Source organism: Sus scrofa, chromosome 6, assembly GCF_054392235.1.
Source record: "Sus scrofa isolate SSC_HxYL_T2T_F1_AM1 chromosome 6, Sscrofa_HxYL_maternal_Yorkshire_Landrace_v2.0, whole genome shotgun sequence".
Taxonomy (NCBI): domain Eukaryota; kingdom Metazoa; phylum Chordata; class Mammalia; order Artiodactyla; family Suidae; genus Sus; species Sus scrofa.
Window position 1 is genome coordinate 79,404,616 of NC_139388.1, and position 19,327 is coordinate 79,423,942.

Genomic DNA, 19,327 nt, shown 5'->3' on the forward strand with positions numbered 1-19,327 from the left:
GGCAGCAGCACAGTCTCTTTGGTCTCGACCGACCATCTCATGTCCATTTGGCTGTTCATACTCTTTTGCAGCTGCCTCTGAGTTACTCATTAGGGACCAGTTCTGGAAGGATTTCTTGTTACCACCCATAGAACTAGAAATTGTTTTCCAGTTATGTGTCTGTAAGGGAGAGACAAGACATTGAGGGCCTGGCTGTGGCAGCTCAGGGCAGAGAGTGGGACCAACCCTAATTAAAATGCTCCGAGTCAGGCATTTCTTGGCTTGCTTAGAGTGCCACCCACTTGTCCTCACAGCCACGGGGTCTGGCACAGTCTCGTGGTGGCCTGCTTTCCCAGAGATCAGTGGGGAGCACCGGCCTGGCTGTGGGAGAGTCTGGGGCAGACTGAACCCAGCTTTTCCCAGCCTGGGTGCCCAAGCGCCCCCCGGGGAACCGGGAGCTGGGAGAAGAGCAGCTTGCCCAGGCCAGGGTGTGGTCTGGGAACGTGACTTCATTCTCGGCTGACCTGGATTATTTTTAAATTTTTCATCCTCCCACCATCAGGCTCACCGGCCCATCTGGGCTCCCATCTGTGGCCACCCCTCCCCCGGGCAGCGGCTCCCACCCTGTCTTTCCTGTTCAAGGACCTGGCTCCTTTCCTCCACCTCCATTTTCTGGCCACCCTTTTGGCAAAACTGGTCAGGGGAGTTTTCTGTATTGCTGTCTCCTCTTTTTTCCTCCCTCCCTCTTCTTTTCTCTCTTCTAACCCGAACTAGGCAGTCAGGAATCCTGATGGCCTCTGTGTAGCCCATGCATGGTCCCAGGTCAGCTGTGCCCCATCCCTCTGTTACTTTGAAGCAGATCCCAGGCGTTCATACACTTTCCAGTGAACATTTGCGCAAAGGTCAGGATTCTTTTCTCAGGCAAATCACTATCACACCTTGAAAAATGTAATAGTAATTTTCCCTCAATGTCATCAGACATCTAAGTTTTCAAGTTCCAATTGCCTCGACAATATCAGTTTTAAAATGCCTCATTTGGGAGTTCCCTTTGTGGCGCAGTGTCCATGAGGATCCATGAGGATCCATGAGGATGTGGGTTTGATCCCTGCCCTCGCTCAGTGGGTTGGGGATCTGGCATTGCCGTGAGCTGTGGTGTAGGTCACAGACGCGGCTAGGATCTGGCATTGCTGTGGCTTCGGTGTAGGCTGGCAGCTGCAGCTCTGATTCCACCCCTAGCCTGGGAACTTCTATATGCCACAGGTATGGCTCTAAAAAGCAAAAAAAAATTTCAAATAAATAAATAAAGTAAAAACACCTCATTTGTGAAGTTCCCAGGTGGCCTGGCAGTCAAGGATTGGGCATTGTCAGCTGTGGCTCAGGTTGGACCCCTGGCCTGGGCACTTCTGGATGCTGCAGCCTTGGGGAGGACCCCTGGGCCGCTTGGAGTACCCTGGCTCGGCCCGTAGGTGCTCCTCCTCTGCACTCCCAAATGACCTCATCCGAGCCCACAGCTTTAAATTCCAGCCACAGGCTCACAGCTCTGGCCTCCCCCTGAACTCCAGACCCATTTACACTACCCGCTCCTTGACATCTGCACCAGGACACCTGGTGGGTATTTTGGGTTTGTTTTGTTTTATTTTTTTTATAGTTTTATTTATTTATTTATTTTCGTCTTTTTGCCTTCTCTAGGGCCGCTCTCGTGGCATATGGAGGTTCCCAGGCTAGGGGTCTAATCAAAGCTGTAGTCACCGCCTACACCACAGCCACAGCAACACCAGATCTGAGCCTCGTCTGCGACCTACACCACAGCTCACAGCAACACGGGATCCTTAACCCACTGAGCGAGGCCAGGGATCGAAAACCAAAACCTCATGGTTCCTAGTCAGATTTGTTAACCACTGAGCCACGATGGGAACTCCTGATGGGTATTTTGAACTTACAATGGGCAGCACAGAACTCCACCTGATCAGGACATGGCACTGTCATTCAGTTGCTCAGACCAAAAACCTTAGAATCATCATTGGCATCTTCCTTTCTCTCCTACCCCACGTCCAATCCATCAGTGAATCCCTTGAGTGCCACCTGCAGAACAGATCTTAAATCCCACCCTTTCCCACTGCCACCCCTGGAGCCAGCTCCAAGCCTCCCTTATCCATCCACACTGGCAGTAGCCTCCCAGCCAGTCTCTCTGCCTCCCCCTTGGCCTTTCATTGTCTGGATATACACCACGCAGAAGAAATAGGGCCTTGTAGCATATATATTGGGTTATATTACTTCCCTGTTTTCAATCTTCCAGTAACTTCCCATCACACCAGTCGTAACACGCAAAGTCTTTACCTTGGCCGGTGTAGCCACATGTGATGTGGCCTTTGGCTCTCCTCTGACCTCATCTCATACCACTCATCCTTGCTCCCCCAGGTCCAGCCACACCTGTCCCCTTACTGTGGCCCCTGCCCTCAGGACCTTTGCACCTGCTGTCCTTGTAACTAGAATACTCTTTCCCTAGTTACCTCCGTAGTGATTTTCTCAGCGAGAGCTTCTCTGACCCTATATTTACAACAGACGCCTGACCCCTGCTTTGTTCTTTTTATAGTGTTAGTACTCCCTGGCAGTATATTATATATTTGCCCATAGTTTAATCCTCATCTGCCACCAGGATGTAAGTTTTATGAGGGCAAGGACTTCTGTACAAGAATAGCGCCTGTTGTGTACATAGTGGGTACTCAGTTAATCTTGGTTGAAGAGTGTTTAAGGCCCGAGCCTCCCCTCGTGGTCAGTGCTGAACAGAGCCTGGGCAAGAGACATCTCCTCGCTCAGCCCGTGTCAGGTGTGCATTCCTTGCCACCTCTGCTCGGGGCTCTAGACCAGAGGGCAGCAAACGTTTTTTGTAAAGGGCCAGATAGTAAATATTTTAGGTTTTGCAGGTCTGTGTTTTAATAAAACTTTATTTATAAAAACAGGGGCATACCCACTGGCCACAGTTGGCTGACGCCTGCTGTGGACTCCTGATTCTGAAATTTCCCACCTTTTCCCCAGATGTTCATGGGCTGAAAGGAAATACTCTACACCACTTGGCAGTCTGATCAGCAGGATGAATTTCTTCCCAGAAGCAACTCTGGCCTGTTTGACCCAACAGTACCCTTGCTCATTACTGGGAGGATGCCAGCGTGGGGCAAAGGGATGGAGAGAGTAGGCAAGCATCCGTCTTAAAAGAGCTGCAATGGCCTTTCTCCTCCATCTGTCTTCCAAGAAGCAGAGCTGCAGAAGACACGGGGCTTGTGTGACCCTGGGCTTTTATTTTTGTGGCTTAAAAAAGAAGGGACTGTGTTTCTCTTTCTTGGTTTCTCCCACAATGTATTAGATTATAGCATTTTATCTACATTATTCACTCAAGGATCTGGAAGCTAAGTTGGACGAAAAGACCTGGATTTAAAATCTGCCTCTGGGGAGGTCCCATGGTAGCGCAGCGGAAATGAGTCCGACTGGGAACCATGAGGTTGCGGGTTCAATCCCTGGCCTCGCTCAGTGGGTTAAGGATCCAGCATTGCCGTGAGCTGTGGTGTAGGTCGCACATGTGGCTCAGATCTGGCATGGCTGTGGCTGTGGTGCAGGCTGACAGCTGCAGTTTCAATTAGACCCCTAGCCTGGGAACCTCCATATGCCACAGGTGTGGCCCTAAAAAGCAAAAAAATTTAAAAATAAAATCTGCCTCTGCCACTTACTAGCTCTGTGACCTACTTTATGGGGTTTCTCTGAGGATTAAGTTAAAATAGTGTTTATAAAATGCATCGTTGTCATCCTAGCTGCTAACACATTATTTTCAGTGCATCATGCACTTTAATAAATACAGTAAAGTATTAACTGAACCCTCACAACAACCTGGAAGGCTACAGGTAGGGAAACTGAGTTCAGAGACATTAAGTAACTTGCCCCAGGTCACACAGTGAGTGAGTAGCAGAGCTGCACTGAAATCCAAGTTGTCTGCCACCTTCCTCCTGCACATAATAAGACCCAGTGATTGATAGCTCCAGTTTTAGCCAGTATTGTAGATAACCGAATTGCAACTGAACTGATAGCTCCATCAGCAGGTATTGTATGTAACGGAAGAGTAACTTGGAGGAAAATTCAGCAGTTGTGCTTCCAGGCAGAGGTGCGTTCATTATCCTCATTTCAATGATGCGGTTGCTCAGGAACGCTCAAGTGAGGCCTCGCCGTGTGCTGTCCACCCATTTTCAGAGCCCACGGCTTTCCTGGTGTAGCAAGTGGCCCTGGCCACTGCCTCTCTGTGGTGGAGGGAGAAGGCCTTGGCTATTCACTCTGTGTTGTGCTTTCTGACCAGCTCCCGAAGGATGAGCTCAGGCCGTTGACAGAACTCCTAAGATTCTGTCACCAGCGCGGAGACCTTCCCTTTCTCCTTCCTGCTCCTCTCAAGAACTGTGCTAGGTTGTCGCTTTGACTAAAGGACTCCTTGTCCCCTGAGATAATGGGAAGTTTTTATCAACCTGTTGTAAAAAAGCGGTTCAAGAATAGGCTTTGGAGCCACCTGCCAGTGAACGAGTGAACAGAGAACCAGTTTTGGGCACAGAGAACATTGTCGCGTCGTCTTTGTCCCTGAGTGTGTGTTTAGCCAAGTGCTCTGACTTTGGTGTGACTAAAATATGGGTTCATTGTTCTTTCCATTTATTTATATGTTTGAAGTATAATTAACTTACAATATTGTATTAGTTTCAGGTGCACAAAATAGTGATTTGATATTTCTACTCACTATGAAATGATCCTCGCACTAAGTCCTGTTATTGTCTGTCGCATACGACGTCATTACAGTATTATTGACTATATTCCCTAAGCTGTATATTACATCCCCACAAACTGTTTATTTTATAACTGAGAGTTTGTACCTCTTAATCCCCTTCACCTATTTTGCCCTTCCCGCATCCCCCTCCCCTCTGGCAACCACTAGTTTGTCCGCTGTATCTATGAGTCCCTTTCCGGTTTTGTTGTGTTTGTGTTTTATGACTGACTAATATTCCCGCATCTTCCTGATCCATTCCTCTGTGCGTAGACCCTTCGGTTGCTTCCACATCTCGGCCGTTGTAAATGATCCTGCAATGAACTGTCCCTGTGGCTCCGTTATTCTTGATCATCTTGGCTAATGTTTACTGAGCATTCGCTGCTCACCAGGATCTATCTATGCTAAGCCTTTTGCATGCGTTATACCATTTGATCCCCTAAACCAGCACTGTCCAGAAGGACCTTTCTGCAGTAATGGAAATACTCTGTATCTGCACTGTCCAGAACAGTGGCCACTGGCCACATGTGGTTATTGAGCGGTTGAAATGGGGCTAGTGCAACTAAAGAACTGGATGTTTACTTTTGTTTAAATAGTCACACGTAGCTAGTGGCCGCTATATGGGGCACTTTAGGTCTAAACAATCTTTTTTAAGTTTTTGTGTGTGTGTATGTTTGTGTTTAAGTGTATGTAGAAGTTCCCGGGCTAGTGATGGAACCCGCACCACAGCAGTGACAAGCCCAGGTGCCTAACCCACTACACCGCCAGGGAACTCCTAAACAGTCTTTTTCACCCATTTTACAGCTGAGAAAAAAAACGAGGGTTCGAGGGTTAAGTAATTTGCCAAAGGTACTCAGGGCCATAGCAGCAGAGCAGGCTTTGGACCTGCTTCCCGTCCAGAATCCTCGCTCTTCACCGCCATGTTATACACTCTTTCTATTATGCTTTTGGCAGAAATTGTTGCCTGGTTGCAGACTGTTCCCTAATGCTTGAAACCATGTGTATGTGTTCACCCTCCCCCCATCCCCGAAATGTGCAAGAGCTAGCTATTCAAAGAAAGCTGGAAAACTTTCCAAAGGATGTAAAAACAGATCTGCATAAACGGGTATGGGGTGGAATTCCATGTTGCTGGATGGGAAGACTCAGTATTGCAAAAATACCATCTTTCCTTGCAAATAATCTCTGGATTCAGTATAATTCTACTCCAAATCCAGAAAGAAATTGTAATGAAATGTTATTCTAAAAGAATGTGCCAGAATAGTCAAATCAGTTTGAAAAAAGAATGGTTGGGGAATGAGGTGGCCTCATTCTGCCCACATCAAAATGTTGAAAAAGTGAAAATACTTAGAAGTAGGAGACTGGCACAGGAGGCGACAGTGTACCAGTTAAAATAGTTTCAGAAGATGGCTTATTAAATCATAAATCAGTAAGGGACTACTAATAAATGTGGAAAATGGGTTATCCATCCAGAAAATAATAAAGCCAGATCCTTACCTCATGCCATGCATAAAGCAAAGATCTAAACATTAAAAAAGAAACCAAGGGAGTTCCCGTCGTGGCTCAGTGGTAACGAACCCAACTAGTATCCATGAGGACACAGGTTCCATCCCTGGCCTTGCTCAGTGGGTTAAGGACCCGGCATTGTCGTGAGCTGTGGCATAGGTTGCAGATGTGGCTCAGATCTAATGTTGCTGTGGCTGTAGTGTAGGCCAGCGGCTACAGCTCCGAATGAACCCCTAGCTGGGAACCTCCATAGGCCACGGGTACGGCCCTAAAAAAGCAAAAAAAAAAAAAAAAAAAAAAGGATGTTCTTCATCTCTGTGGTTCAACTCCATATTCTGTTCTGTTCCACCATACCAAAATGCCTATCAGAATCCCCAGATGTTCATTCCAATATTCTGTGTAATATCGAAGAAGAGGAGACAATCCCTGTATCTAGCAGTGGTTATGGATACACTGTGGCTGTAAAAAAAGAATGGAATGGATCTGTATGTAATGATATGGAAATATACATTTGACACATCATTAAGAAAAAGTAAGTTTCAGAACAATGAGTATAGTGTGGTCCCATTTCACTTTTAAGTCTGTGTACACAGGAGGAGTTGGGAGGGTACAACACACACACAGGCTGTTGACAGTGGGGGACGAGGGAGAGGAGGTCTTTATATACATTTCCATGTTGCTTACACTTTTATGATGACCATATACTGCTTTCAGAATAGATTTTTTTTTTCTTTTTAGGGCCACACCTGCAGCATATGGAGGTTCCCAGGCTAGAGGTCGAATCGGAGCTGTAGCTGCCAGTCTACACCACAGCCACAGCAACGTCAGATCCGAGTTGCATCTGTGACTTGCACCACAGCTCACGGCTATCCCAGATCCTTAACCCACTGAGCAAGGCCAGGAATCGAACCTGTGTTCTCAAGGATGCTAGTCAGATTCATTTCCGCTGAGCCACGTCAGGAACTCCAGGATAGATATTTTTTTTTTAAGATATCTTGACCTGAAAAAGAAGTCTTGAGTTCTAGCCATGGCTCTGTCACTTAGGACTTAGCCTTCTATGTTTAAAAATGAATAAAGAGGGAGTTCCCGTCGTGTCTCAGTGGTAACAAACCTGACTAGTATCCACGAGGACACAGGTTCGATCCCTGGCCTCATTCAATGGGTTAAGGATCTGGGATAGCCGTGAGCTGTGGTGTAAGTCACAGATGCAGCTCAGATCTGACGTTGCTGTGGCTGTAGTGTAGGCCAGCGGCTACAGCTCCGAATGAACCCCTAGCTGGGAACCTCCATAGGCCACGGGTACGGCCCTAAAAAAGCAAAAAAAAAAAAAAAAAAAAAAGGATGTTCTTCATCTCTGTGGTTCAACTCCATATTCTGTTCTGTTCCACCATACCAAAATGCCTATCAGAATCCCCAGATGTTCATTCCAATATTCTGTGTAATATCGAAGAAGAGGAGACAATCCCTGTATCTAGCAGTGGTTATGGATACACTGTGGCTGTAAAAAAAGAATGGAATGGATCTGTATGTAATGATATGGAAATATACATTTGACACATCATTAAGAAAAAGTAAGTTTCAGAACAATGAGTGTAGTGTGGTCCCATTTCACTTTTAAGTCTGTGTACACAGGAGGAGTTGGGAGGGTACAACACACACACAGGCTGTTGACAGTGGGGGACGAGGGAGAGGAGGTCTTTATATACATTTCCATGTTGCTTACACTTTTATGATGACCATATACTGCTTTCAGAATAGATTTTTTTTTTCTTTTTAGGGCCACACCTGCAGCATATGGAGGTTCCCAGGCTAGAGGTCGAATCGGAGCTGTAGCTGCCAGTCTACACCACAGCCACAGCAACGTCAGATCCGAGTTGCATCTGTGACTTGCACCACAGCTCACGGCTATCCCAGATCCTTAACCCACTGAGCAAGGCCAGGAATCGAACCTGTGTTCTCAAGGATGCTAGTCAGATTCATTTCCGCTGAGCCACGTCAGGAACTCCAGGATAGATATTTTTTTTTTAAGATATCTTGACCTGAAAAAGAAGTCTTGAGTTCTAGCCATGGCTCTGTCACTTAGGACTTAGCCTTCTATGTTTAAAAATGAATAAAGAGGGAGTTCCCGTCGTGTCTCAGTGGTAACAAACCTGACTAGTATCCACGAGGACACAGGTTCGATCCCTGGCCTCATTCAATGGGTTAAGGATCTGGGATAGCCGTGAGCTGTGGTGTAAGTCACAGATGCAGCTCAGATCTGACGTTGCTGTGGCTGTGGTGTAGACCGGCAGCTACAGCTCTGATTTGACCCCTAGCCTGGGAACCTCCATATGCTACAGGTGCAGCCCAAAAAGAAAGTAAAGAAAAGAACAAATAGGGGGGAGATCTCTTGTGGTGCAGCAGGTTGAGGGTCTGGTGCTGTTACTGTAGCTGCTCTGGTTGCTGCTATGGCACAGGTTCAATCCCTAGCCCAGGGATTTTCAAATGCTATGGGTGCTGCCAGTAAATAAATAAATAAAATTTTAAACTTTTCCGTGCTGTTTAAGCATTATGGTGGGTGTGGCTGCTTTTATAATTAAGAAAATGAATAAGCCTCTGTTGTGTTTTTTTAACAAGGGAGTTGCACTAGATCTCTAAAGATCCTTCCAGTTCTAATATCTAAGCATCTCTGGTCTCAGATTTAATTGGATTTTTTTTTTTTTTTTTTTTTTTCTTCTTAGGGCCGCACCTGAGGCACATGGAGGTTCCCAGGCTAGGGGTCCAATCAGAGCTGCAAATGCCAGCCTCCTCCACAGCTACAGCAACGCAGGATCCAAGCCACATCTGTGACCTACATCACAGCTCACGGCAACACCGGATCCTTAACCCACTGAGCAAGGAAAGGGATTGAACCCGCAACCTCATGGTTCCTAGTCGGATTCGTTTCCACTGAGCCATGACGGGAACTCCTTTTTTGTTTGTTTGTTTGTTTTAATTGGATTTGAAATTTAAAAAAAAATCCTGGACACTGCTGCTGTGGTTCTCCGTAGTAAGGGGTACAGGCATACCTTGGGCATCTGCTGGGAGGAGCTCTGCGGTTTTCCCAGGCTCTTTGCTCCTTCTTTTAGTTCTGGAATCCGCTCCTCCTGGGGCTCTCTTTTGCCTGCCTCTCGGGGGCAGACCCTGGGGGATGGAGGCCTGTTCCCGTCCAGCAGGGCTGCTGCGCTTACTCGGGCTGCAGAGAAGAGAGGCTATTTTTGTTGTGGGGGCTGAATGGCTGGCGTCTCTCCAAGAGCGCGTGCTTGTCGGTGTGGTTGATGCGTCTTGCCTGCTGCCGCCGTCTCTACCACCGCTTCCAGAAAACACTTGAGAACATGTTTGTCCAGCGCCGGGAGCTTAAACCTGAGATGCGTGTACAGCGCTGAGTGCTCCTTTTTGGTGTTCTTCCCTTTCTGGCTGGAACTGGGCAGCAGCTGACCAGAGTGTGGCTGAAATGAAGCTGGAAAGACTTTTCTCCCAGGGCTTTACCTGCATGGGGGCCCTGGCTCCGCATGCTGTGGGCAGAGAACTGGGGCCAGGATCTGGGCTGTCTTGGTCTCAGCTAGGCTAAGAAAGCTGCCCTCACCTCCATTGGGCTGCTGGGCTTTACTCAGTGCTGCCAAACCTCCTTTTTTCAGTCCAGCCTGGGAATAGTGTCCTTCTTGGGGCGGGGCGCGACATGAGCCTGGCAGGTACCTGGATCCACGTCCAGCCTTGCCAGCTTCCCCAAGTAAATCCAGTGTCCCATGTCAGCCTCTGGCAAGGAGGTCGAGCAGGTGCCCATGTCCATCAGGCCTTTGTTTGTGCAGAAGGGCAGCTCCAAGCAGGGCCACCGTGTGGCCAGCTCCAGGGGCTTGGGGGTGTTTACACGGGGCACTGAGTGTTCATTTGTGCACACACCACCAGGCGGCGCCCTTGGAGTTGTATAGCTCAGTGGCCCTGGCTCCAAACCTGGTACCACCTAGGTGTAGATGGTGGGTCCCTTGCCAGCATCAAGCTATCATCATGCCACGCACTTCCTGAGTGCCTCTTTGGGACTGGGCTCTACAGACTGCACCTGTGTCCTCTGGAACCTGCGATGCAGGAAAAGCAGCTGGGGCAGGAGTCTGAAGTCCATGCTGTTCACCCACACAGTACATCCTGGAACTGGTCTTCTCAGCTGCCTTCTGGGTTCCAGGTCTTTGGTGGCCCCCCTTTTTATCATTTCTAATGGGGGGGCACTTTTTTTTTCTTTCAGTTGCAGAGCTACTTTGCTGCATGTGAAGATGAGACCCCTGCCATCCGGAACCACGACAAGGTCCTGCAGCGGCTATGTGAGCACCTGGACCACGCCCTGCTCTACGGGTAAGGGGGCGGTGGTTTCCGCAGAAGACCCTCTGTCGAGGCTGAGCACGACCCAGACCATGAGTGGCCTCCAGGGGGCAGTCCCTAGTCTTGCCTGCCTGTTACCTCTTCTTTCCTTTGCAGAAAGGTTATCCCAGTAAATCGTCTCTGAGGGGCCCTGAGTGGCTGGGGAGAGGATTAGGGACAGACAAAATGATGGTGCAAAGGCCTGGTGGTGGCCTGGGGGCCCCGCTGGGAATCCCCTTGCTTTCAGCCTTGAGCTCACTATCAACATGAAGGCTGGTGGCCCAACTGACTGCAGCTTCCCAGGGTGGCCCCGTTTAGGTCATAGCAGCTCCTGTCCTATTTTCTCAGACTGCAAGACCTCTCATCTGGCTACTGGGTGCTCGTGGTGCATTTCACCCGGAGAGAGGCCGTCAAGCAGATCGAGGTGCTGCAGCACGTGGCCACCAACCTGGGGCGCAGTGAGTAGTACCAGACCGACATGGGGAAGGGACCAGCTCCACCCCCCGTGTGGGTAGCTCGGGGCTCAGGTGTGGCCTCAGAGTCTGCCCAGGAGGCTGATGGCCTGTGGTGTCCAGTGGCGGAGGGTTGTTAAAATGCCAGCGCCCGCCCACCACGAGGTCTCTCCTCTCCCCACACGTGATACTTGGCTGGAGCGTCGTGGATGTGGTGAAGGAGAGTGAGATGCTGACGAGAGCTGGGCTCCCGCCGAATCCCAGCCTGAGCTCGTAGTAAGGGTCTCGTCTCTCTCCCCGAGCTAGGACCAGTGTCAGCCTGCAGAATCCTTGCATCTCTCAGCCCATCTGAAGTTTGCCATCTGCTCCGCTCATCCGAGTTTCCTGGCCAGCTCTAGGCTAGGGGCTGACAGGGGAAACCAGGATTTCAGGCTGTGGCTCCAACAAGAGAGAGGGCTGTTGGGGTGCTGCTCCCTCAGCCACCTTCCTTCCCTTTCTGCCCTTGTTTGCAGGCCGGGCCTGGCTGTACCTGGCCCTCAACGAGAACTCCCTGGAGAGCTACCTGCGGCTGTTCCAGGAGAACCTGGCGCTGCTGCACAAGTACTACGTCAAGTGAGTGTCAGACGCAGTCCCAGAGCTCCCCTTGAGCCTTGTCCCAAAGACTCTTGTCGCATGCGGACACCACACAGTGCCAGCTCAGAGGCCTAGCCTTGCATTGCCCGATGAGGACACATCTGTGTGGCCAGAGAGCCAGTAGAGCCTTGCCTGTGACAGCTGTGGCCAGCAGCACTGGTGCTCCAGCCGGGCTCCTGTGAGCGGCCTGGTGCCTGCTCAGCCTCTACCTGATCCTCTGCCAAGGCCTCAGACCTGCCTAGAATGCTCAGCCTTTGCTGGGGTTGCTGCAGGAACAGAGTATTTATGGCAGCTGTTGAGGGCTGCCGAAGGCCCCACATCTGAAGACATGGGCAGTAAAGTGCCATGTGGTTCCAAACCCGGCCAGGGAATGCCGGAAGTGGGTGGGTGGGATTTGCATCAAGCTAGGTGCCCTCCAGCGAGGGGGGACATTCGTCAGATGTCACTTTTCAGCACAGCCGGCTTGTTGGGGAGGCAGGGCCACGCTGGTCACCAGACCCAGGACCACCATCGTCCCTTCTGTGTCTCGCAGGAACGCCCTGGTCTGCAGCCATGACCACCTGACCCTCTTCCTGACCTTGGTGTCTGGGCTGGAGTTCATCCGCTTCGACCTGGACCTGGTGAGACATCACGGCTCCTGGTGGCAGAGGGTGGGGCGGAGTGAGGTTCTGCTCAGGGAGCCCATTGTGTGTGACTGAGTCTGAGCCCTGTCCCCTTTGTTCAGGGTCTGTCTAGTGGAACTGAGTAGAATTGAGGTGTCTCTCTTGGCCAGAATTCCTGGTTCGGGCGAATTTCCTGTCTCTCTGTCCCAACTTGGAGAAAAGCTTTGTTGCCAGAGTGTCTTACCAATGAAATATTCTCTTGGAATTCCCATTGTGGTGCAGCAGAAACAAACCCAACTAGTAACCCTCAGGTTTCGGGTTCAATCCCTAACCTTGCTCAGTGGGTTAAGGATCTGCCATTGCCATGAGCTGTGGTGTAGGTCGCAGACGCAGCTCAGATCCCACGTTGCTGTGGCTGTGGTGTAGGCCAGCATCTGCAGCTCCGATTGGACCTCTAGCCTGGGAACTTCCATGTGCCTCAGGTGAGGCCCTAAAAAGCTAAAAAAAACCCCACAATGGAAGTTCCCGTCGTGGCGCAGTGGTTAACAAATCCGACTAGGAACCATGAGGTTGCGGGTTCGGTCCCTGCCCTTGTTCAGTGGGTTAACGATCCAGCGTTGCCGTGTGGTGTGGGTTGCAGATGCAGCTTGGATCCCACGTTGCTGTGGCTCAGGCGTAGGCCAGCGGCTACAGCTCGGATTCGACCCCTAGCCTGGGAACCTCCATATGCCGTGGGAACGACCCAAGAAATGGCAAAAAGACCCAAAAAAAAAAAAAAAAAAAAAGTGGTAGAACTAGAGAAAATGAGCAACTCCAGTAGGATAAGAGCTCAGGGAGGGTCAGAGGCCCCGTGGGCTCTGTCCTCTCAAGGCCCCGAGTCCACGGCCTTATGAGCCACAACCGCTCACATCACTCTTCCTAGGAGTTCCCTTTGTCCGCACTGGGTTAAGGATCCAGCACTGTCACTGTGGTGCTTGGGTTGCTGCTGTGGTGTGGGTTCAGTCCCCAGCCTAGGAACGTCTACATACCGTGGGCATGGCCAAAAGAAATTAAAATTAAAAAATTTAGGAGTTCCCATTGTGGCGCAGCAGTTAACGAATCCAACTAGGAACCATAAGGTTGTGGGTTCAATTCCTGGCCTCGCTCAGTGGGTTAAGGATCCAGCATAGCCTTGAGCTGTGGTGTAGGTCGCAGACATGGCTTGGATCTGGAGTAGCTGTGGCTCTGGCATAGGCCAGCAGCTACAGCTCCAATTGGACCCCTAGCCTGGGAACCTCTGTATGCCACAGGTGCGGCCCTAGAAAAGACAAAAAAAAAAGAAAAAAAAATTTTTTTTAATGTAGGAGTACACGCTCTGGCACAATGGGATCGGTGGTGTCTTGGGAGCACTGGGATGCAGGTTTGGTCCCCAGCCTGGCACAGCAGGTTAAGAATCTGGCATTGCTGCAGCTATGGCTTAGGTCATGACTATGGCTTGGATCTGATCCTGGCCCAGGAACTTCACATGTCTCGGGGTGGCCAAAAAAGAGGAAAAAACCCACATTACTCTTTCTAGCAGCTTATTTGTGGATTTAATACCTCAAGGACATTGATATCCAAAGAAAAACCAGCTGGGGAGGGTATGAAGGCAGATCAGAGGAAGGTTGTGTTTTGGGGCTCCCCCAGCCGCCCACCCCCCAAACCAGCCTCCTCCCCTCTCTCCACAGGATGCCCCCTACTTAGACCTGGCCCCCTACATGCCCGACTACTACAAACCCCAGTACCTGCTGGACTTCGAAGACCGACTCCCCAGCTCGGTCCACGGCTCGGACAGCCTCTCCCTCAACTCCTTCAACTCCGTCACCTCCACCACCCTGGAGTGGGACGATAGTGCCATCGCCCCGTCCAGTGAGGGTGAGTGCCCGGGGGCGAGGAGCCCAGCCTCCGCTGAGAAACTGATGATGAGCCGCATAGACCTGACCGGGGGGCGCCTTGTCTGGTTCTGGTCCTGGCGTAGAAATTCCACATTCAACGAGGCCGGTCATTTCCCACACCTTCATTTCCTTGGGGTCCCTGTGGTGGCTCAAAACTGATTCTGGGTTAAAAAGCCAAAATCAGATCTTATGAAAATTCTGGAGTTCCCAACATGGTGTAGCGGAAATGAATCCAACGAGGAACCATGAGGTTGCGGGTTCGATCCCTGGCCTCGCTCAGTGGGTTAAGGATCGGGCGTCGCTGTGAGCTGTGATGTAGGCCAGCAGCTGTAGCTCTGATTCGACCCCTAGCCTAGGAACCTCCATATGCCATGGGTGCCGCTCTAAAAAGCAAACCAAAAAAATGAGATCTTATGAAAATTAGATCTTTGTCCAGAAGGCTGTAGCCACATGCCGAGGGCAGTTCTCTGAGGTAGTGGTGCTGGCAGGGCAGCCTAGAAAGTCTCCCTGACATTGCAGGGCGAGTGCCGCCTGCTTTGGGCAGGGGCAGGCTGGGGGCTTGTCCTACCCACAGTTTAGGCAGAAAGAGGCTAAGAACCCCCAGAAGGAGGAGGGAGAGCCCAGTGGGTCCAAAGTTTAGAGGAAGACCTGCCCCTGCCCCTCGTGAGTCCCTTGATTTCTGAGTCCCCTTCCACTTGCCAGCACATTCAAATCAATCACACCTAACGCCTCAAAGACTGAAAAAGAATGTCATCCCATCTATAGGTCATTTTGTTGTCCTGGTCCAGCAACTGATTGGAACAGCCTGTTTTCTGCCAAACCTTAGGCCTCCATGTTCATTTCTAAACGGGCTGTTTCCCCACCTTTATCCCACATGGGAAACCAGAGCTGTTCATTTACTGCACCCCACTCACCTCCAGGGAAGGGGGTATGAGCACAGATGGCAAGCCCAGGGCTCCCTAGAATAGACCTGCATCAGCATTGCGACCTTGTCCTTCTTTTTTTTAGGGCCGCACCCACGGCATATGGAGGTTCCCAGGCTAGGGGTCAAATCAGAGCTGTAGCTGCCGGCTTACACCACAGCCACAGCAATGTCAGACCCGAGCCACGTCTGTGACCTACACCACAGCTCATGGCAACATGGGATCCTTAACCCACTGAAGGGGCCAGAGATTGAACCTGCATCCTCATGGATATTAGTTGGGTTCGTGACCACTGAGCCACAGCCGGAACTCCCAAGACCTTGACCTTCTTTCTTTACTTCTGCCAGTGCTGTGGCCGTATGTCCCGGGGCTGTGGCCATATGTGGCAGTTACTTTCAGACTCACCATTAGCAAGACGTGCCTTGCTCATTGTATGAGAGGGAGATGGCGGCTCCATCTCCTTGGGCTGGGCTCAGGGGCTGCCTCGGAGAAGTCAGAGGGAGCAGCCAGGCTGCCCATGGCTGGAGGTGTCTCCCTGAGCTCACCTCATCTCAGCTGCTGGGCATGGAGGAGAGGAAAGCAGAGACCAGGAAAGGAGGTTACATGCAGGGGAGCCTTGTTCTTCTGGGGCTGGAACGGGTTGCCCCCCAGGCCTCTAGCTGGTCAGGGGCTACTGGGCCAGTGCCAAGCTGAGAAGCAGCTGGGGTCCAAGAAGTTCCCCTGAGGTTCTCAGATAAAATGTGCAAAGCTTGGAGTTCCCTGGGGGGGTCTAGCAGTTAAGGATTCAGTGTCACTGCTGTAACTCAGTCCCTGGCCTGGGAACTTCCACATGCCACAGGCACAGCCAAAAAAATAAATAAAAATTAAAAAATAAAATGGAAAGTTTAATTTTCCTCTCTTGTTTTCTCCCGATGTCTCCCATCCTGTTGCCCCCACCCTCCCTGTCCTTCCACTGCCTGTGTTTCTAATCTTCAGTTTTGTCCCTCGTTTTTGTAGATTATGATTTTGGAGATGTGTTTCCAGCAGTGCCGTCTGTACCCAGCACAGACTGGGAAGGTGGGACAGAGTCCGCTGTTACCCTCTTTTCCTGTTTTGCAATGTTTCCATACCAAGCTTGCTGCATGATTCAAATCAGCTCGTTTTTTATAATAATGTCAGTGATCTTACTAAAGCCGAGTCTGGCGTTCCGATAGATGGAATTCTGCAGTAGGAGAACCTGACCTTTAGTCTTAGGCCAATCCCTTCTCCCAGTGCAGGACTCCTGCCTTTATGCAGTGGCCTCGTGGAGTCGTCACTACACAACTGCTTTTCTAGGACACACGGATCACCTTTCCTGATCCCAGTGCTGTTAGGTGCACCAGATGTGCACAGGGAACTGTCAGCTTGTGGGGCACTTGTGGCCTAACCCAGCGAGCGGATGCTTGTTCTGGAAAATGCTGCCTTTGAACCTTGGGTCATAAACTCCTTTAGGTCAGATGCACTCCCGTGTCAGAAGCGCTGGGGAACAAAGGCAGAGCACTCGATCCCTTCTTAAGGGCTTCCTCGTGGGTACTTTGGAAAGAGATTGAAGTCCAAATGCCCCGGCACAGCTGACACTTCCTATAGGGAGATTCTCTTTGCAGTTTTAAGGCAGATCAAAATAAAATCTGTCAACTCTCCCATCCTGTCCACTAGGCGGCAGCAGTGCTTGGGCATTTTGCGGCTGGCGATGCCACTTCTGGACTTGAGAAAATTCATGAAGCTGTTCCCATGATTCCCACGATTACTCCAAGCATGAGACACGCTTCTGGGAAGGTTAATCCTTCCTCCTTCCATCTTGAGGCCATAACCAAAGCCCCCCATCCCCCCCTCACTAAAGAGTCTCTTGCCCTGTGAGCCACTTGCACCCAGGGTGGGGTGAGGGCAGCCTCTGAACGGGGAGGTGCTTCTGCTCACCCTGAGCCGGGACAGGCCTTCTCCCACCGCCTGCTTGGAGCCGTCATCACTGAGGGATGGATGACAGGTGGTCTTGTCCCAAGTAATGCGAGTGAGAAATAGCTTCAGTCTGACGGAAATAAGATACGGCATTGGGAAAAATAAATTATGTCATCTGGCCGGGAGAGTCGCGTTGAAGAGCCTCCCGTCTGAAGTTAAGATTAGCTTGAAATCCAGAATTCCATCATGAGGTCGTTTACCCCTCAGCCTCTCTTCTTGTGGCGCACTTACTTGGGCACTGATCCCCCCGCCCCCGGTTCTAACCACTAACCTCCGCCTGACCCGGCTACTTGCTGCCTCTTGCAGTCACTTGACAAGCAGGGCCTGACCCTCCTCTGCAACCTTTCAGGGCTCCCTTTGGGCCTGAGAACTGACAGCGCAGTTGCTTGCTCGGGCTGGGCTCCGGGACCTGGTGACATTGTCCCAACAGCCATCTCTCATTTTCCTGGGCTCCTCAAGCAACGAAGAATCCCTGCGCCAGCCCTGGCCACTCACCTGGGGAGGCTTTGTCTTCTCCTTAGACTTGGAGGAAAGGAGGGCTTGAGGGCAGCTCTGGGCCCTGAGGTGGGGATGGAAGTGACCTTCCATGGTCCTTGGCTCACTTACAGACCTGGGGGGTATCCCAGCCTTGACCCCTTTTGTCCACCGACCAGCTCACTCACCTCTTGGGCCTCCTCCCCTGAGCAGCGGCACATCTCAGAGGTTTCCCAGGAGTGTTCTTTCAGACTGAAGGGCAGGCTTTCCTGCGTCTGAGAACTGGGGCTCTGGGGACGCTGGACACCGAGAAAGTCTCCTATATCGCTAGCCTTTTTCTGGCTGAGCTGGCAGTTGTGCTTAGCCCCCTCCTTTGTACTTATGTTAAAAGACAGCATACTTTTGATGATGTGCCACATCAGCCCACAGGGGTTTCCAACGTGCACTGAGAAGCTGACAGTAGTTTGGGCCCTTGCAGATGACACTAAGGGTGGGAAGTGGTTTGCCATGTTTCCCCCCACCCCCCGGACGATAAAGTCCAGTAAGATGTGTGCAAGCCGGCAAATGGAGCAAGAACCTCCTCTGTCCTTTGTCCTTAGGCGTCGCCCAGGCTATTCCACCAGCCTGGGGGGCCTCCCATCTGCCACTGGATAAATGCTTCATGTGCTTTCATGCTGACGCTCCCTCCTCTCTCTGTCCCCTTCCAGTGACCTAGGGTGGACAGTTGGGGTTAGGGGGAGCCGTTCCACCAGCTTCTCTCCAGAAGGGCTGCATGACCCCCAGGGTGGGGCCATGGGTGAGCGTGTACCCCGAGAGGACCAGTAGGCAAGCTGAGGTTTGGATGAAATGGACTTCTCAGCCCCCGCCTTCCAGGGATGCTTGGTGGGAGCAGGGCCCACGAGGCACCTGCTGGGGCCAGACACTGCTCACGTCTTTTCCCCCTCTGCATCGTCTGCTCCGCGTGGCTCTCGGCCCTGCCTCCTGCCCCTCCTCCCCGCTCCTCACCCGGAGACTCCCTAGCCCCGCCCCCAGCCTCTGCATCCCTCCTTCTCTGATCCCAGTTCTCTTCTCTGTTCCTTTGTTCCTTTGTATCTGCCGTGGGGGTGGGGGGGCCTTCTGAGGACTGTGGGCATCTCCGTCCTGTCTGGCGCGTGGTGCTAAAGGAGGCTCTAAGGTTAGCCTGAGAGGTGTGCATTGAGGCCACCGTCCCCGAGGGGCTTCAGCTTGGAGGCTGCTTAACCTTGGGGCTCTTGCCTCAAACTTGGTCACCTCGCTGTGAGCTCTCGAGAGCTCCCTGCGGTGGAGGTGAGGGATCCTAAAGCACAAATCCCATGGCCCGTTGGAGCCTCTGCACCTGAGACAGGCCACCCTGTCAGACTGCCTCCCTCCTGAGATAAGGCATGCTCTGGGGGCCTGGGTGCCCCAGATGGGGCCTGACGGGCCGTTTCCTGTTTCCCGTTCTCCCAGATGGAGACCTCACAGACACGGTCAGCGGCCCCCGCTCCACCGCCTCAGACCCGACCAGCAGCAAGGCTTCCACCAAGAGTCCCACCCAGCGCCACAACCCCTTCAACGAGGACCAGGCAGAGACGGTGTCCTCCTCTGACACCACCCCCGTGCACACCACCGCTCAGGAGAAGGGGGAGTCCCACACCCCGGACCTGCCAGACCCCTGCATGGAGCTCGAGGTTATCAGGTCAGCGGGGAGGGGCCCTGA

The 19,327-nt window shown here is 51.5% G+C and overlaps 1 protein-coding gene across 4 annotated transcripts in view; it reads left to right on the forward strand.

The window, feature by feature from the left end:
* The window catches only part of PLEKHM2 (pleckstrin homology and RUN domain containing M2), a 43,870-nt gene that overhangs the window by 15,977 nt on the left and 8,566 nt on the right, over positions 1–19,327 (forward strand). The window contains exons 2-8 of one of the 4 annotated variants that reach the window (XM_021095385.2): positions 10,527–10,633; positions 10,988–11,097; positions 11,604–11,703; positions 12,257–12,344; positions 14,033–14,219; positions 16,159–16,218; positions 19,078–19,306. In XM_021095385.2, the coding sequence (XP_020951044.2) occupies positions 10,527–10,633; positions 10,988–11,097; positions 11,604–11,703; positions 12,257–12,344; positions 14,033–14,219; positions 16,159–16,218; positions 19,078–19,306 (881 nt within the window). The remainder of the gene's footprint in view (positions 1–10,526; positions 10,634–10,987; positions 11,098–11,603; positions 11,704–12,256; positions 12,345–14,032; positions 14,220–16,158; positions 16,219–19,077; positions 19,307–19,327) is intronic. The other 3 variants (XM_084962904.1, XM_021095386.2, XM_021095387.2) reach the window with 3 other exon arrangements.